The 18,214-nt window shown below is 41.1% G+C and overlaps 1 protein-coding gene across 3 annotated transcripts in view; it reads left to right on the top strand.

Moving 5' to 3' along the window:
- Positions 1-1,035: 1,035 nt before the first annotated feature.
- Positions 1,036-18,214, top strand: part of BBS2 (Bardet-Biedl syndrome 2) — a 32,020-nt gene continuing 14,841 nt past the window's right edge. The window contains exons 1-7 of one of the 3 annotated variants that reach the window (XM_019951387.3): positions 1,036-1,312; positions 6,167-6,394; positions 11,022-11,147; positions 11,633-11,695; positions 12,508-12,585; positions 15,901-16,005; positions 16,089-16,175. In XM_019951387.3, coding sequence (XP_019806946.1) covers positions 1,196-1,312; positions 6,167-6,394; positions 11,022-11,147; positions 11,633-11,695; positions 12,508-12,585; positions 15,901-16,005; positions 16,089-16,175 — 804 coding nt within the window. In that variant the 5' untranslated portion in view covers positions 1,036-1,195. The remainder of the gene's footprint in view (positions 1,313-6,166; positions 6,395-11,021; positions 11,148-11,632; positions 11,696-12,507; positions 12,586-15,900; positions 16,006-16,088; positions 16,176-18,214) is intronic. The other 2 variants (XM_019951386.3, XM_019951388.3) reach the window with 2 other exon arrangements.

Raw genomic sequence — 18,214 nt, 5'->3', positions numbered from 1 at the left:
TTATATCCAGAAGAGAATATAACTAGTCACAGACCACCCCCAGTACTCTTGAAAAAAGATGCTCATTTGTACGGCTGTAATTACAAAATGCAAATATCAAGAATATTCTAGAACCCATCTTTCAAAACCCACCTACAGCATCTGACACTCCTGGCAACACTGTCTTCACTTGGCTTCCTTCTCAGTCTCCTCTGTTGCTTCCCATTCATCTCGTCCCTCATCCCTAACCGTTTATTTCCAGAAGGCAGCCAGAGCGAGCCCTCGGTACCTTTGCACCTGAATTTCCTCTGCTGGAACCCTCTTCCTCAAAACTGACTCCCTTACTTTCAAGTTCTTGCCTGGATGTGACTTTCTCAGTGAGGTCTCTTACCCACCACCTTATTTAAAACTGCACTACCTCCAAACTTCTATCCCTCTTCCCTCCTTACCACTTACTACCAAAAGACCTCCCACATGTATTTCTCAGTTAGTGTTTGTCTCCCCCGAAATGGAGGTCAGCTCAGGTTTGTCTCATGTTAACTACCATACCTCTGTTGTCTAGAACAGTGCCTGACACATAGTGAACCCTCGTAAATTATCTGAATGAATGTCGAGAAGTTTAATGACTTTTCAATTTTTCGTGTTCGCATTTAAAATTTATAGAGCATCTTACAAAGGAGCATGGACCATTTAAAGGTGAGAGTTTAAAACATTTTTTTAAAGAGTCTATATATTTAGTAACTACTGTGGGCATCAACGTAACAGCTAAACTAAGGGGAAGAGTAGTCATTCAAGGCATGTTTCTTTAATTAATGACCCTTTGGAGTGTGGTTGACGTGCGCGTAGTCTGCAACGGTGCAGCAGCTTGGTTGTAGTGCTAGAAGAAGCCCCAGGGGTGCGCTGGCTCAGATACCGCCACTGCAGACCTGTTAGTTGAGTCGAATCCAACGCGGATAAGTTACAGCTGCGAAAGACACGACTCCACCACCGAGACCCAGCTTCAGCCTCAGCCGAGCCTGAGGCCCGACCGCGCAGCCGCAGAACTAGGTGGGCGGGCCTGCGCAGCCGCAGAAAAAGCCGGTGGCCGGAGGTCCAGCTCAGTCTCGCTGAGTTTCCCGCCCGGCGTGGTCATCGCTTTCTTCACCGCCGCGGGTGAGGGCGGCTTCGCTGCACCGGTATCGGACCACTAGCCCTCTTCTCCTGAGCTGTCGCCATCATGCTGCTGCCTGTGTTCACCCTGAAACTGCGCCACAAAATCAGCCCCCGCATGGTGGCCGTAGGGCGCTACGACGGGACTCATCCGTGCCTGGCGGCCGCTACCCAAGCAGGCAAGGTAACCGCTCCCCCAAGTTCCCACCCGCACGAGGCCCGGGCCCCTGGAGTCCCCACGACCTCTGCCCGCTAGGTCCCTACAGTCCAGCTCCTCATTCTCAGGCTCCTCCCCCAGCCGGGGTTGCCCGGCAACCTCCGTAGCTCTCCATCCTGCGCACACATGAATAATCACGCAGAACGGCTTTTCTGAGCAGTTAACTTGTCTTCAGGCACTTAGACTCGGACAATGTTGGTGTCTCTCTACAGACAGGGAGCTTACGGAAGAGAAGACCCCAGAGGGGGAATGGCTTAGTCAGGGTTAGCAGTAATGGCAGACCCCAGATTAGAGCCCAGGGCCTCTGCCCTTTGCTCTGGAACTCCTACTATCTCAGGCTGCCTCTCAGAGCCAACAACTTTACGGGGGGGGGGGGGGGGGGAATCACAAAGACCCTTAAGTGATTCAAATTGCACTTTCGATCTTTATCCACGTACAGTCACGTCTCTTCCTATAATTTATTTACTAAGTACCTTTTAGGGGCTTACTATGTGGCGGGTGCTGGGCAAGGTGTGGGACTCACAGAGACGAAAAAGATATGGTCATTCAGCATTCACCAGACTTACTGGACACCTCCTTCGTGCTAGATCTTGGGGATTCAGAGATAAAGTTGGAGTCCTGACTTTCAGAAAGCTTATAGTCCAGAAGGACAGCAGACAAGGCAAATCAAGAAACTGTGTGTTGACGGAGGCATGCCCTCAAACCGTGGAATACTATGACGCCAAGCGTAATAACTTCTAACAGGTGCAAAGCCTTATTACGTTAATCATCTCAGTATTCTTGCTAAATTGCCAGCCGCTGCCATATAGCACAGGTGTTGTAGATTGTGGCTCCAGTACCTACTAAGTTCATGACCTTGAGCAAGGTACTTAGTATCTACCGCATAGGGTTGCTAAGAGGATTAAGTAAGTTACTACTGATACATGTCATGCGCTTGGCATATAGGCAGTGGTCACTAACTGTTAGCTGTTATTTTCTTCTTATTACTCCCACTTTACTGATTAGAAATAATGGTTCAGAGAGGTTCAAAGCAATGTTTGAGGCTGTTCAACTGGAAAGCGGTAGAAATGAGATTAGAGTGCATGTTCTCTGACCCAGTGTGGATTTAATAAGCTAACATTTATATAATGATTTACAGTTTTCGAGACACTGCCACCTATGTTGTATGTTTTCTCATATGCCATGCCTTGGGATACATAAGTAAAAAGTAATGATTCATTTTCATTAAGTTGTATGATGGAGGAAAGCATTTAGCACAGAGCCTCGTACGTAATGATGTTAGTAGGCACTGACAAATACCAAAAATTCGTATTGGTTCTGCTGTAGGTGCACAGCAGCTACATAAGTGGGTTGAAAAGATCCCATTGATATTAGCTCAGCCCCTGATTTATTGAGGGCTTGCTATGTGCTGGGCACTGTTCTTAGCTGTGCAGTTACAAGGGTGAAGGTGACAGACAAGTCTCATCCCCTTGGAGGTTACTTTGAGAGGGGGAGCCAGATAGTTAACAGAAACACACTGTCTCCATGGGAGAAAAACAGAGTAAGGGGTTGGGGGCGATGGGAGATTGCTATTTTAGACAGGGTGATCAGATAGGCCTCTGATAACTGTGGATCAGAGGTTTGAAGCAAATGAGGAAACCAGCCCTGCAGAGAGGTGGAGTAAGTGTATCAGCAAGTACAAAGGCTCTGAGGTAGAGAGATACTTGGTGTGTTCCGGAAACACAAGAAAGTTGCTGGGGCTGGAATGGATTGAGGGAAGCAGTGGGGTAGCCAGCGGCTGGATCATATAGGGCCTTGTAGGCCACCGTAAAGACCTTGGTTTTAATAAAGTGCGTGATGGGATTCGGTTTATGTTTTAGATAAAGGATTACTGGCTGGTGCTGCAACAGAGCTGCAGGGAGGGGAGTATAGGAGTGGAAGCGGGAAGATCAGGCAGAGGTTTCTGTGGAAGCACTTTCATTAGAATGTGACCTGGAGTGGGAGGCCGGGACGCTTGACTCTAAGTCTCTTTCTGAAGATGGGGGGAAAAAAAGGGAGAGAGAGAGAAGTTCCTGTGTCCTGTGTAATTGGACACTTTACATTCAGAACTTCAAAAACAAATCTGAAGTTCTGACCTGATCTTTTATCTTTAGACTTAAAGAAAAAATTGGTACTATTTTATGATCCAAATAATACACAAATATATTTTCCTTTAAAAACAAACATTGCACGTAAGGCTAAAGCCCTCCTTGACTGTCGGGCTCCGTGTCTCTAAAAACAGGATTTTGTCATTTTCAGTGGGACTCTGTTGTGAATGGGGGGCTGACTTACTGGGATCTGGTCTCTGAACCTGAGCAAGGATGTTTTAAAAAGGGGTTTCTTGCAGGATGAACATTAGTTCATCGGGGGACAGGTTTCCTCTCACTATGGAATTGGAGGGCCTAGTTGGAATTTATATTGTCAGCAACACCCCCTCAGCCAGAACAGATATGTGAACTTCAGCCAGTCCTTTGGCTGAAGGCACTGGGAGTGATCTATTTGTTGTGTGACTGAGCCTGAGGGACAGGTGAGTCTCCAGGGCACTGATTGCTGTATGCAGAGAACAAACAGCAGGAGGGGAACTAGGGAGAAACCAGACTCCTGGGACTCTTGCTCATGACAGCAACCTCCAAACTCTTTTCATCCCAATAACAGTGAACATGAAGTCCACAGGTTATTTTTCCTCCAGTTCTTTCTCCGCCTGTCTAATTACTAGAAGACTCTGTAAGAATTCTTTTGTTCAGAACTGTTATAAAAGGAAGGAAGATGTGGCTAGAGATTACTGGAGCCAGACACCAGGCTTGCATCTTAGCCCTGTCACTTATCAGTGGTGAGACCTTGGGAAAGGGCCTTAACCCTTCTGACCTCCTCTGTATATCAGGAGGACCAAATGTTGTTGTGAGGACCAAATGCAGTAATGTTGATAAAAGCATGTTGTAAAGTATTACACAAATGAGAACATGAACACAGTATTCAGTAGCTACACACACTATCTGTTTCTAACCAATCTTTTAAAAATTATTTTTTGTCGAATAGGTTACCTTGTTTAGATAATAATTTAAAACTAATCCTGCTTGGATTTAAAACCGAGTCTCCTAAAACTGAGTTCCTCTGCAGGAGTTTCTAATTAACTTCTCTATCCCAAACTTTGTTTCCTTTCTTGTTCCACACCTGTTCCTCCTCAGGATTGAGGATTATCAAAGAAAAGCAGGCATTGTAACCAAGCTGGACCCTATGGGGCCTTCCTGGGACAGACCCCTCCCCTCCATGTCCTCCACCTGCCTCTTGTTTGTAGAAAAGCTTTAGTCTCCCAGGCCTGCCCTGAGTCTCAGAAGGCTGGCTCAAGAGTTAATTATTAGGAATGGGAAGATGGAGAAACAAGCTGTTGAGCTGGGAAACTGGCAACAATTTAGACTCTAAACCAGCCATAAAGAGTCACGGGGAGCTCCCAGTTCCCCGAAAGCTATAAAAGTCTGACACACATTCCTAAGCTGTTTTTACAGGGAGCAGACTCCTACCAGATGAAAACTGCTGATCACAAGCACATAGACCCCAGACCGGTTGAAGCCAGAAGATAGGTGATGCTTGAAACTTCAGCTTGTTGCCAACCAATCCAGGAATTGTGCACGAGCTGCTCATGCACCCTGCGGATCCCTCCCTCACACTGCCTTTAAAACCTTCGTCTCCTAACTGGCAACTTGGAGGTGGTCTTAGGACATTAGTGCACCATCTTCCCAGGTTGCTGGCCTCTCGAGTAAAGCAAAGTTTCCTTTTCCACCAACGCTTGTCTCTCGAGTATTGGCCTTTTGAGTGGAGCAACCAGACTGGCCTCGCCTGGTTACAGGTTTATACCAAGGGGTGAAATGCTCATTTAACATCAGCAAATTTTAGAACTAGAAGGGGCTTAAGGCATCTCTAGTGCGGTTTCTCATCCTTTTCTTTTTTTCCATATTGCCTCCCATAGAGCTTTTTTCAGAAAATTAAAATTTCCCTAATGAAATTTTAGTACCACAGATATGCAGTATATCAGTTTTTATAAAGACCCTTTGGAGGCTACAAGCCATTCTAATGTATAAGATCCCCCCCACCCCAAACCCAGCCACGCGTCTTGAGAGCGATATCTGAGAATGCATGTGTTAGTCTAAAGCTCCTTTTACAGAAGCCCAAGGAAATTTAAAGATTTGTAGGGATACTCAGATGATTATTTATGACAGCTGAAACTGCTAAATTCATTAACTTTGAGCTAATTATTTAATTCTGTCTTACTAGTATAGACTATGAAAGCCTTCAAGAAGCTTGCTTTGTGTGACTCAGTTTAGGTTTGTAAGAAAAATCTACTACCTACGAGTTTTAAGGGTTAGGAAGTGAATTAGTTAGGTGCTTGGATGGAAGATACTAAAGGAAGTGTTTATTATTCTATTTGCTCTGATCTTCGTGTGTAGCAATCACATTGTAGCTGGTAGCAGCTTCCTACAGGTTGACCAGGAAAAGGATGGTTTGTAAGAGTGCTTTAACACTCTACTGGTGGGTAGTATATAAGCTGCCCTGGGAAGCAACAACTAGATCTTGGCTATCACCTTGTTCTTTATAAGGCTAAGAACCACTGGGTTTCCACAGTTTGCAGTGACGGAAAGCCAGCCATGCACAGAACTGTGTATGGGCGTTTTAAGTTTTGTAGATGATTAAAGTCACTTCTTGTTAATGTTGATATCTGTTAATAACCTGAGTCTTTTTTAAAAAGATGTATGTTAATTTTACATTTTTGGTATTTTAAGGGGATGTAATTAACTGTTTTTGTTTTAGGTTTTTATTCACAACCCTCATACCCGGAGCCAGCATTTCAGTGCATCCAGGGTCTTCCAGAGCCCCCTGGAGTCTGATGTTTCACTTCTCAACATTAACCAGGCAGTCAGCTGCCTGACTGCAGGAGTATTGAACCCTGAACTTGGCTATGATGCTCTTTTAGTGGGGACACAGACTAATCTTCTGGCTTATGATGTCTACAATAATTCAGATTTGTTCTACAGAGAGGCAAGTATACCCCTTTATAACCATAAAACTTCCGTTACCCATTAGTGTCCACTTTTTCTTTTTTATGATTAAAAGAGATCAGACATTTATTTTGGATTTTTATGTGGTTGTTGTAGTTAAAAAAACATGCGGATTTTGCCATTTACATCTCCTTTGTGTACTTGACATTTATTTGGTCATGGTTGGTAACCACTTTTTGACACTCCAGTTTATCTCTCAGGAGGTATATCTGTGCTACTACCATCTGTCAAGATTTGCCATTGAGAGTTCTGCCAACAGCCAGGGAGCCATCAAACAGGACTCCTGGTGGCTTTGCATTAAAGTTTAGTATAGTAGTTTCTAGGAGGAGCACTTACTGTAGCCTGCCATCTACAGGCTACTGCAACTTTAATACTCAGATAATCCAAATTTATTATAGAAAAGATATAGAAGCAAAATAAAAATAATTACGCATGGTTTCTTCATTTGGAAATAGCACTTAACTCTTGAATTGAGTTATCCCGACTTTTTACTAAGTATTTGTGAGTGATTTTTTTTTTTTACAAAATGGGATCACACTATATATATGTAGCCTTTTACTTTTTTCTATAATAGCTTTATTAAGATATAATTCATATACCATACAATTCACCTATTTAAAGTATACAATTCAGTGGTTTATTCAGAGAGTTGTGTAACTACACCACAATCAATTATAGAACATTTCCATTATTCCAGAAAAAACCCATACCCATTAGTAGTCACTCCCCATTTTCCCCCAACCTCTCATCCTTAAGCAACCACCAGTCTACTTTCTGTCTCCATAGATTTGCCTATTCTGGACATTTTCTTTTATAAATTTATTTATTTTATTTATTTATTTTTGGCTGTGTTGGGTCTTCGTTGCTGCGCGCAGGCTTTTCTCTAGTTGCGGGGAAGGGGGGATACTCTTCGTTGCAGTGCATGGGCTTCTCATTGCAGTGGCTTCTCTTGTTGCGGAGCATGGGCTCTAGGCGCGTGGGCTTCAGTAGTTGTGGTGCGCAGGCTCAGTAATTGTGACGCATGGGTTTAGTTGCTCCACGGCATGTGGGATCTTCCTGGACCGGGGCTCAAACCCGTGTCCCCTGCATTGGCAGGAGGATTCTTAACCACTGCGCCACCAGGGAAGCCCTATTCTGGACATTTTGTTACATGTATCATACTTCATTCTTTTTATGGCTGAGTTATTTTCCATTGTATGTATAAACAACATTTTATTTATCCATTCATCATTTAATAGACATTTGGGTTGCTTCTACTCCCTGGATATTATATGTGGCCTTATTCAGAAATATGTGTACTGTATTGAACTTTATATTGAAGTTACTATATATCTATGCTTTATTCTTATTGGGTCTATAGTATTTCATTGTGTTAAAATATATCATAATTTGTTTAACCCTTTCCATATTGTTTCATATTTATGTTATTTCCATAGTTTCTCTATTACAATTGATAATTTCATAAGCATATATCTTTGCCAACTTCTCTGATTATTTCCTAAGGGTAAGTTCTTAGAAATGAAGTTTTTTTCCTTTGGTATTTTTTAATTGAGGTAAAATGTACATACAGTGAGATACACAAACCTTAAGTGTTCAGTTCAATGAGTTTTGATCCCTGTAATCAACACCCCCCAATAAAAATATATCGGGGGTGTTATGGAAGCATCTTATGGAAAAACCGGAACGAACAACTTTTTGGCCAACCCAGTAGAACATTTTCATCACTTCAGAAAATTTTGCTGTGCCCCATTCCAGTCAATTCCTATTCCCTATAGATATTCACTGTTTTGATTTCTGTCACCTTAGACTAGTTTTCCCTGTTCTTGAACTTCATACAAATGGAATCATACAGAATGTACTCTTTGGTGTCTGGCTTCTTTCACTTAACGTCTGTGAGAATCATACTTGTTGTTGCATTTAGCAGTAGTTCTTTTTTTTTTTTTAATATTTATTGTGGCTGCGCCGGGTCTTAGTTGTAGCATGCGGGCTCTTAGTTGCAGCATGTGGGCTCTTAGTTGCGGCATGCTGACTCTTAGTTGCTACATGCGTGTGTGCTATAGTTCCCCAAGCAGGGATCGAACCCGGGCCCACTGCATTGGGAGCATGGCATCTTACCCACTGGACAACCAGGGAAGTCCCTACCAGTTCTTTCTTGTTGCCGAATAGTAATTCCATTGTGTGAATATGCCACAATTTGTTTATTGTTCTGTTGATGGACATGTGGCATGGACATCCGGGTTGTTTCCAGGTTGGGGCAATTATGGATAAAATTGCTGTAAACATTTTTGTCCTAGTCTTTTTGTGGACATATGTTTTAGTTCATCTTGGGTGAATACCTAGGAGTAGTTGTACCGTTTTACACTTCCATCAGCAATGTGTGAGAGTTCCATTTGCTCCACATTTCTTGTCAGCATTTGGTGTTGCCAGTCTTTGTAATTTGAGTCATTTTAGTAGGTGTGAAGCAGTATCTTACTGTGGTTTCATTTTGCATTTTCCTTGTGACCAGTGATGTAGAACACTTTTTCTTGTGCTTTTTTTTGTTGGTATGTCTTCTTTTGTGAATCATCTGTCTTTTGCCTATTTTTATTGGTAGTTTGGGTGTATTATTGATTCGTAGATGGTCTTTGGATATACTGGGTACAAGTTCTCTGTCAGATTCATGTAAAATAAATATTTTCTCTCAATACGTGGCTCATTCCAATAGGTAGGTATCTTCTGATGAGCAAAAGTTTTCAATTTTGATGAAGTCTTGCTGATCAATTTTTTCTTTAATGGTTAGTGCTCTTTCTGTCCTAAGAAATCTTTGCCTATTTCAGTGTGACAAAGATACTGTTGTATTTTTGTATAAGACTGAAATTGAGTTTAGGACTGTATTAGGATTCTTCAGAGAAACAGAACCAATAGGATGTGTATATATAGAGAGAGAGGGAGTGGAGATGGATTTATTTTAAGGAATTGGCTCATGCACTTGTGGAGGCTGGCAAGTCCAAAATTTGCAGGGTATGCCAGCAGGATAGAGACAGAGGAAAGAGCTGATGCTGAAGCTCAAGTCCAAAGGCAGTCTGGTGGCAGGATCCTTCCTTCCTCAAGGCAGGTCAATCTTTTTTCTATTTAGGCCTTCAACTGATTGGATGAGGCTCACCCACATTCTACAGGGTAATCTGCTTTACTCAGAGTCTACTGATTTAAATGTTAATCTCATCTAAAAAATGTCTAGAATAATGTTTGACCAAATATCTGGGTACCATGGCCTGGCCGAGTTGACACATAAAATTAATGATCACAAGAATTCAGCTTTACAATTGCTGAGTTAAAAACCTTTTCTAAGTGAAATTTTTGTTAGATATTGCTAAACTGCTCTCTGGAAAGACTACTGTTTCCCCACCTCCCCCTCAGAATATGAGAGTGCTTGTTTTATCACACCCTAACGAACAATAGGTCTCATCTTTGCTAATCTGGAAAGTGGAAAATGATGTATTGTAGAATGAACATTTTTTCATACTTGTTGGCTATTTGTATTTCTTCTCTTGTGAATTTCCTGTTTATTTTATTTATTTAGTTTTGCTTGGGGTGTGTTTACCCATTTCTTATTTACTTTGTATTAACTCTCTTATTAACAAGAAATATTAACTCTTTGTCCTATGTATTGCAGTTATTTTTCCCAGTTTATTTTTTTTACCTTTTAACTTGATTGATTGATTGACCAGTTAGTAGTTTTGGCTTATGAATTCTTTTCTTTCTTTTATAGCCAATCTATTCTTTATAGTTTTCCTACTTAAAGATTATGTAAGTAAGGACTATTTTCCTATACAATAAACAGTGTTTACAAAGATGTCCTCGAATCTTCCAAAAATAAATTAAATTGTGCTTATGTACTTTATTCAAGAAGTCAAGACACTTATTATTTCTGGATGGTGGGTCTATAGGTGTTTGTAGTTTTTAGTACTTTACAATTTACTTTACAATTAAAAAGAGCAGTAGTAAGAGAACTGAGTAATAAAAAGATTTCCATCTAGGGCTTCCCTGGTGGCGCAGTGGTTGGGAGTCCGCCTGCCGATGCAGGGGACACGGGTTCGTGCCCCGGTCCGGGAGGATCCCGCGGAGCGGCTGGGACCGTGAGCCATGGCCGCTGAGCCTGCGCGTCCGGAGCCTGTGCGCCACAGCTGGAGAGGTCGCAGCAGTGAGAGGCCCGCGTACCGCAAAAAAAAAAAAAAAAAAAAAAGATTTCCATCTAAAATAGTTAAAATAGGTTACAAAAGTTTGGGTGTTTAAAGGCATAAGTCTTGATTCTCTGGGGAATTTGGCCTTTAGAGCCTGGTGGTCCAAGAGAGCCTGGGATTTTGTAGCAGGTTATCGTAGCAGGTTAGTGTGAGAGACCAAAGGCCTGAGTGTATCCTGGGTCTGTGCTCATCCTTGCATGAGCACGCATAAGCCACAGACACGGTCCTCAGTGGACAGCCCTGGCCTGCCTCTCAGGAGACCATGTGGCTTCTCAGAAATGATGACAGATGACTCTGAGTATCTAAATAAAAAGAGGGATATATGTTATCTCCAGTGTGCCCGTGCAGCATTGTGTTTGAGAGTTTCTGTCTTTTTTCCCTTCTTAGGTAGCAGATGGGGCCAATGCAATTGTGCTGGGGACATTGGGAGACATTTCCTCTCCTCTTGCAATTATTGGTGGAAATTGTGCTCTGCAGGGTTTCGATCATGAAGGAAATGATCTCTTTTGGACGGTATGAAGAACGGAATACTCTCTTTAGTACTCTTAAACGTTTTTACTTTTAATATTCTTTAGGTCTTGTTTGTTTGTTTTTTACCACTAACTGTAATGAATAATAGAAACAAAATAGAACAATGTTTATAATTCTGTACGTTTAAAAAAAGGATATGAGGGCTTCCCTGGTGGCGTAGTGGTTGAGAGTCTGCCTGCCGATGCAGGGGACACGGGTTCGTGCCCCGGTCCGGGAAGATCCTACATGCCGCGGAGCGGCTGAGCCCGTGAGCCATGGCCGCTGAGCCTGCGCGTCCGGAGCCTGTGCTCCGCAACGGGAGAGGCCACAACAGTGAGAGGGCCACGTACTGCAAAAAAAAAAAAAAAAGGATATGAGTAATTAGAGTTTTAAATTAGTGGTTTGTATCATCCTCTCCTTCATGTACCTCCTGTGTTTGGCTTAAGTGAAAAAAGATGGTATAGTAATGATTTTGGTTCTATTTTCAGGTTACTGGAGATAATGTTCATTCCTTGGCCTTGTGTGACTTTGATGGTGATGGGAAGAAAGAGGTATGTGCGGGAGGAGATACTTCACTTGTGTATACTCCTCAGCTGAGTACAGACATTTTCCCATGACGGTGACATTAGTGTTGAGAGAGCTGTTAGCTTCTCACAGGTGATTTTGGTGCTCTGTTGCCTAAATGATGAGCTAACTGGCCTCATTCGTCTTTCTCCTCTCTTTTCAACAATAATTTACTTGTGTTTGTCTAATACAGAGATCAAGACCATGATGTTTCAAAGACACCTGACAGGGAGAGAAGGCAGAACATTTGATGGGATCGCAGTCACATTCACAGTCTTATAACTTGATTCCGATGCTTTTAAATTGTACCTAGTTCTCAGTTTTAGCCAACTTTTTCAGGAATCTGAAAGTTTTAGAGATTGGCTCTTAGCCTTTTTAAACTATTCTAATGGTTTCTCTAGAAATTAACTTCTTGAGCAGCCCGTGAAGTACTGTGTTGGGCATTGACTTACCCTCCACTTGTCCACGGATACTGGGCTCTGGCTTTTGAAACAAGGCTTCCACCTGCAGGCAGACAGACACCAAACCAAGCACATTTTCAGGTGCCTGGTGAAAGAACTTGTTCTGGGTAGGAGGTGCAGCCCACATGGCAGGATCTATAGTAACCACTTTTTCTTCACTGACTGAATCTTAACCTTCTCAATGGAAGGAACCTTTCTGAGCATCACGTTGCTGGGAAGTTGGAACTCCTGGGTGGCTGTAGGAACATACGAAGTATCATGCGATTTTTTTGTTTTAGTTTTGGAAATTTTGCTGTGTTCACTCGCTGAACTAAATATGTATGTTTTTTTCCTTTCAGCTTCTTGTTGGATCTGAGGATTTTGATATCCGAGTTTTTAAAGAAGATGAGATTGTGGCAGAAATGACAGAAACAGAGGTAAGAAGTGTAAGAAGGTATCAGAATTATGATAACCTTGACAGATTAGCATAGTCAAATGTAACATTAAAGGAGAGTGCTGGGACATCTTCTCACAGCCCAGACAGTTTTAGGGTAAAAACTCTGGGGATTAAACAGAGTTGTGCAATACAGAGAAAGAAGCATTTTAAATATCATTTATCAAGATATATCTTGAAAAGACTGATTAAATAGAGAAAAATTATTGAGCACATAAAGGTATTTCTTTTAATGAGCTAATACATGCTACTGATAATAATAGCAACCATTTATTGTGCACCTGAAATATGCCAGGCACTGAACTTACTCATCCTACAACAACCCTGTTATGAAGGTATTATTAGTTCTCATTTTACAGATGAGGGAACATGTTAAGTTTCTCTCACAAGCTCATGGCTGTTAAGTGGCATATGGTCAGGATTTGAAGCTTTGTGCCTCCTCCTCCTCATGTGTCTTAAATGGGGTTGAATATTGAATAAAGTGTGTAAATGAGATTTTTATACTTTTTCTCTTAATTCAAATTAAGTACTTCTTAGGCACATTTCTATAGGTAAACTTAGAAATCAGATGTTAGAGAACTTGACTAGTTTCTTTGTGATTAGAATTACTCATGTAATTGAACCTGAGATGTTTCTTAAAGAGTTTTTTTTTTTTAAAACAGTGAAGATTACTCTCACCCTTTGTAGTTTTGGTATTCTTAGGATATTTATTTGCTGCTGGTTTTCTAGGATTGGGCAAGATGGAAACAGAAAAAAGAATTAGGATATTCTGAATTAAGGAAGGAGAAAGGGATAAAGGAGCAATGGCTGTGACCATTGTAAATGGACAGGAAAAAAAAAAAAACAGAAGGAAGTCTTGGAGACCAAAATGATGGGACTGTGCAAAATTGAATCAGGTGGTGCTTGGGAATCTGTATCAGAAAAGCTTGAGGGCACCAAGTTCTGAGGGCACCTCAGAACTCACCTTGGCTACTCATCCTCGCTTCTCGTCACTTACAAAGCTGTCTAGGGACATCAGGCTTCTATTTCCCTGACTACAGAAGGGAGACCACAAAGCAAAACCTGCATATTGATATATAAAAGTGTTATCAATCAGTTTTAACTGGTTTACCTTTATTATAGATTTTTACTTCGACTTACTATACTTTTTATGCAGTCTTAGTTATTATGGTTGTAAACTAATAGCTTTGGATGGAGGAAAATGAAGGGGAGAAGTGAGTGCCAAAAGCATCAGTCTGAAGATGTGTGTCCATATGGGGGCGGTTTTGTTTATGTGTATGTGTTTAATGTGTGCTTTTCTAGAGAGAAGATCCTTAGCTTTCATTAGATTCTTGAAGGGGGTTGCCACCACCCTGTTAAAAAAAACAACTTGAGGATCACTGGCCTGTAGGTGCTGTGTCCTGCATTACCATTTCCCTTTCATTCAAATTTGTAGTAAATTGGGACTTCCCTGGTGGCGCAGTGGATAAGAATCCGCCTGCCAATGCAGGGGACACGGGTTCGAGCCCTGGTCCGGGAAGATCCTACATGCCGCGGAGCAACTAAGCCCGTGCGCCACAACTACTGAGCCTGTGCTCTAGAGCCACAAGCCACAACTACTGAGCCCACGTGCCAAAACTACTGAAGCCTGCGTGCCTAGAGTCTGTGCTCCGCAACAAGAGAAGCCGCCGCAACGAGAAGCCCGTGCACCGCAACGAGAAGCCCGTGCACCGCAACGAAGAGTAGACCCCGCTCGCCGCAACTAGAGAAAGCCTGCGAGCAGCAACGAGTACCCAACGCAGGCAAAAATAAATGAATAAATTAAAAAAAATTTTTGTAGTAAATCTTTTCTCTTTTAGGGAATCATTGAGGTGTTGTTGGATTTCTGTTTATTGTCAATACTAGATGTGAGGGGAGTGCATTCTTTGAAACACCTCTTTCCTAAATCCTGGAAAAGGACAGAAGAATATGAAATAGAGCAAGGGATTTGAGGTGCCTCTTGATCCTCTAGTCCGCAAAAGAAGAAACTAGTGAGCTAATGAAGGACTAAGGGACCGAGGGAAACTGGGGCTAAATTTACGAAAATGTGGACTTCATAAGATTGTGCATTTCAGGGCTGTTTTCCTGTCCTCTTGGTTTGATTTTGCTCCTAGTTCAAATGTCTTTTCACACATCAGCAAAATTATAATTTATTTGGCAATTGAACAGCACTGCCAAAAGAATGCCTTGAGCTAAATAATTCTGGAGTCCTACCCAGCACTTTGTATTCAGTTAAGTGAAGTGGGTGGTTTTATAGAAAAGCTGTAGGTGTAGAAGAAATTACATAACTATTCTCTGCTTTACACAATTTATTTCTTTATATCTCTTGTATTAGTGTCAGAATTAGGAAGTAGATCTGCAGGATCATAGATGTCATTAAACTTTGGTTTTAACTTTTAAGGATAATTTTTTTTCAGTATCTAAAATTTTATCCTCTTAAGTATGTTAAATCCTCTAATAATTCTATAAATATTTCAGTATAATATATACATTATATATATTGTTAGATACATACCGAAATCCACATGCTGGGTTTTTGTTTTTCAAAGGATTATGTTTTCTTCTAAAAAATGTCTTTCATCTCTAGCAAACAATAAATTATGTCACAGAAAAGTATACACTTAAAAGATGTTTAATTGTGGATTTTACAAGTCCTTTTAAAATTTAGACTGTAGGGTATCATAAATTAAGGAAACTGGAATAATTAAAACATTTTGAGTTAGTGTGTATAACATCTATTGTACATATTCCAGATCTTGTGTACGTGGCTTATTCCCTCCTTAATTCCTTAATTTTATTATTTAAAAAATACTAATTTGTTGAAACTTGCTACATATGCTCAGTCTAAAACAGTAAGTTTTGTGAGTTTATTTAATTCTGATTATCCAACTCTGAAATAGATGACACGGCTCATAGAGAAGGGGAATGCATTCCCCTCTAATGGTTTGGAAGTGCATTTAAATCTAATTTTAACATACTTATAGCAAGGCATGCAGTTTTTGTTTTTGGTATGCGGGGCCTCTCACTGTTGTGGCCTCTCCCGTTGCGGAGCACAGGCTCGGGACACACAGGCTCAGCGGCCATGGCTCACGGGTCCAGCCGCTCCGCGGCATGTGGGATCTTTCCGGACTGGGGCACGAACCCGTGTCCCCAGCATCGGCAGGCGGACTCTCAACCACTGCGCCACCAGGGAAGCCCCCAAGGCATGCAGTTTTATAAAGCCACACTTTGCACTAAATTGAGCCTTAATGAACTGTGTGTTTATCATTATTTTTTGCAGATAATCACCTCTCTTTGTCCCATGTATGGCAGTCGATTTGGTTATGCCCTTTCCAATGGCACAGTTGGAGTTTATGACAAAACAGCCCGATACTGGAGAATTAAAGTTAGTATGATTAAGCCTCTGAGATTCAGGGATTTTATACTTATTGAGAGACTTATGTACTAATTGTTGAAATTCCTTTTCAGTCCAAAAACCATGCCATGAGCATTCATGCTTTTGACCTTAATTCTGATGGAGTGTGTGAACTGATAACCGGTTGGTCCAATGGGAAGGTAAGTTTAAACAGAGTTCAAGTATGATTTACAGTAATAATTGTCTGAGATACATTGGCTGTATGACTCAGCAGTAACACGAGAATATAAACTTGAGTTCCTTGGCTGTGCTTTCAAATGTAACTTTATAATCTTCCCATGTATTTTTATTCTTGCTCTAGTTATCAACACTGCAGAGTGAGTGAGTGTCCTTTCCGTCTCATAAGCGCTATTTGGGGGAAGGTTCTTTAGGAAGAACCTTCTCTAGGAAGGTTCTTTCTAAATCTCTTCCTTGAAGAAATGAGAATCAGGTTGATCCTAAGCATAAGCACGTTAAAAAAAAAAAAGGGTTTTTAATAAGCTAATAGTGAACTGTGTATAGCTCTTTTCTAGTAAATCTTCAAGTCTGACTAAAAACAGAATTAATGGGAAGAATTATGTTAGCATATTGTTTTCTGAGCTAGAACTTCAAAATAGAATTTTTTTGCTTCTCTCCTTTTTTAACTTCAAATCAGAATTTTCTACAGTCTTTTGGCAAGTCAGGATTATCTTGTTAGCAACTGCTTCAGTAGCTGTCAGATCTCCATGGATACCATTTGCCCTAGCTCTTTCATCTGTCAGTGCCGATTGCCTGGAGGAGATCAGCTAATTCTATCTTCTTTGATTTTTCTTTACTTTTGGCCAGTGCCTTGTAACCTTCCTTTGGTGTTGTGTGAAAAACAGATTCTAAAAAACTGTTACGTTGGTTGCTACTTCTCCACTTGGTTTTGTCTTTGGTAGTGGATGTTAAAAATGATAAAAGAAGACCATGTAGTTGCTTATTAAGAAACTGGAAAATCCATAAAGGGGACCCTGTTCTGGAGGAATATAAATTATTATGGTTGATTCGAGAATTAGAAACTACTTGACTTGAGAAGTTATCAAAAGTAACCTTCAGATCTGACTCTGGACCTAGATGTTTTTCTCGTTAAATGCTTTCAAAATTTTAAGAAATTTCTATTATATAATCTGTTGTAGGGCATAAAAAAGATAAGAAAACTATACACTTCACTATATAAGTAGAAAAGTTGATATCTGCACTTAACAGAAATAGCATTGAAAGGAAAATATACAGATCCAACAGGTGAATATAGGTACAAAATTACTAAATTAACTGCGACTAGTCAACTGACTTTTTCTTTAGTAGGTCATTTGTTGAGTTGGAGGCTTATCTTCTCTTCCAAGGCAAAACCTTCATGTTGGATAAAGCAAAAGAATAGAAAATCCACAGAAATATAAATTCGTAGTCCTGTTTCTTAGTTAGCAAATGAACCCTCTTGTTTGCTAAATATTGTGGAAATGCAATGCCGAAGGCCATGGAGTAGTGAGAAAGAAGCAAGTTCAGTTCAATCTGAGTTCGAGCGTTCTGTTACTGTGCGAAGAGCTTTGGTTAATACGGGCCATTCATTACCTTACAGGCTTTAGCGTCCATAATTTTCAGCCTTAACTGATGTTGTTATTAAGAGCATGGTATTCTTCAGACAAGGGGTAGGAACTAGTAGTAAGCTATGACCTAAATTAGTGTTTTTCATTGCTAAGTTTTGCCCAGAAGGATGTTTATGAAAAGACAGAAATAGTGGTCACTGAGATGCTTGCCCTATTAGATTTTCTGTAGCTAGGCTTTTATTAATATAATGCATATGTTTTTGCTTAGAACAAAGTCATCATTTTAAGTGGTTATCCTTCATTGTCGTTCTGAGATGCTTTTGTTTCTGATGGGTTGGTTATTTGCCTCCCTTGGGAAGAGGAGACTTAGAGGATAGTAGGGCTCTCTGAGGTGTCTCAGTAGTGTATGTGGGAGAGGGACTCTTTTTTTAAAAAATATTTATTTATTTATTTGGCTGCACCAGATCTTAGTTGCAGCATACGGGCTCTTAGTTGCGGCATGTGGGATCTTAGTTCCCTGACCAGGGATCGAACCCGGGCCCCCTGCATTGAGACCACCAAACCACCAGAGAAGTCCCGGAAGAGGGACTCTTAAACAGGGCTATTACAAAAGGTTATATGGTGGAAGATTGGGC

This window comes from Tursiops truncatus, chromosome 19, assembly GCF_011762595.2.
Source record: "Tursiops truncatus isolate mTurTru1 chromosome 19, mTurTru1.mat.Y, whole genome shotgun sequence".
In the NCBI taxonomy this organism is placed as follows: Eukaryota; Metazoa; Chordata; class Mammalia; order Artiodactyla; family Delphinidae; genus Tursiops; species Tursiops truncatus.
The sequence above is the reverse complement of the archived record's forward strand: the minus strand, read 5'-3'. Positions and strand labels throughout refer to the sequence as shown.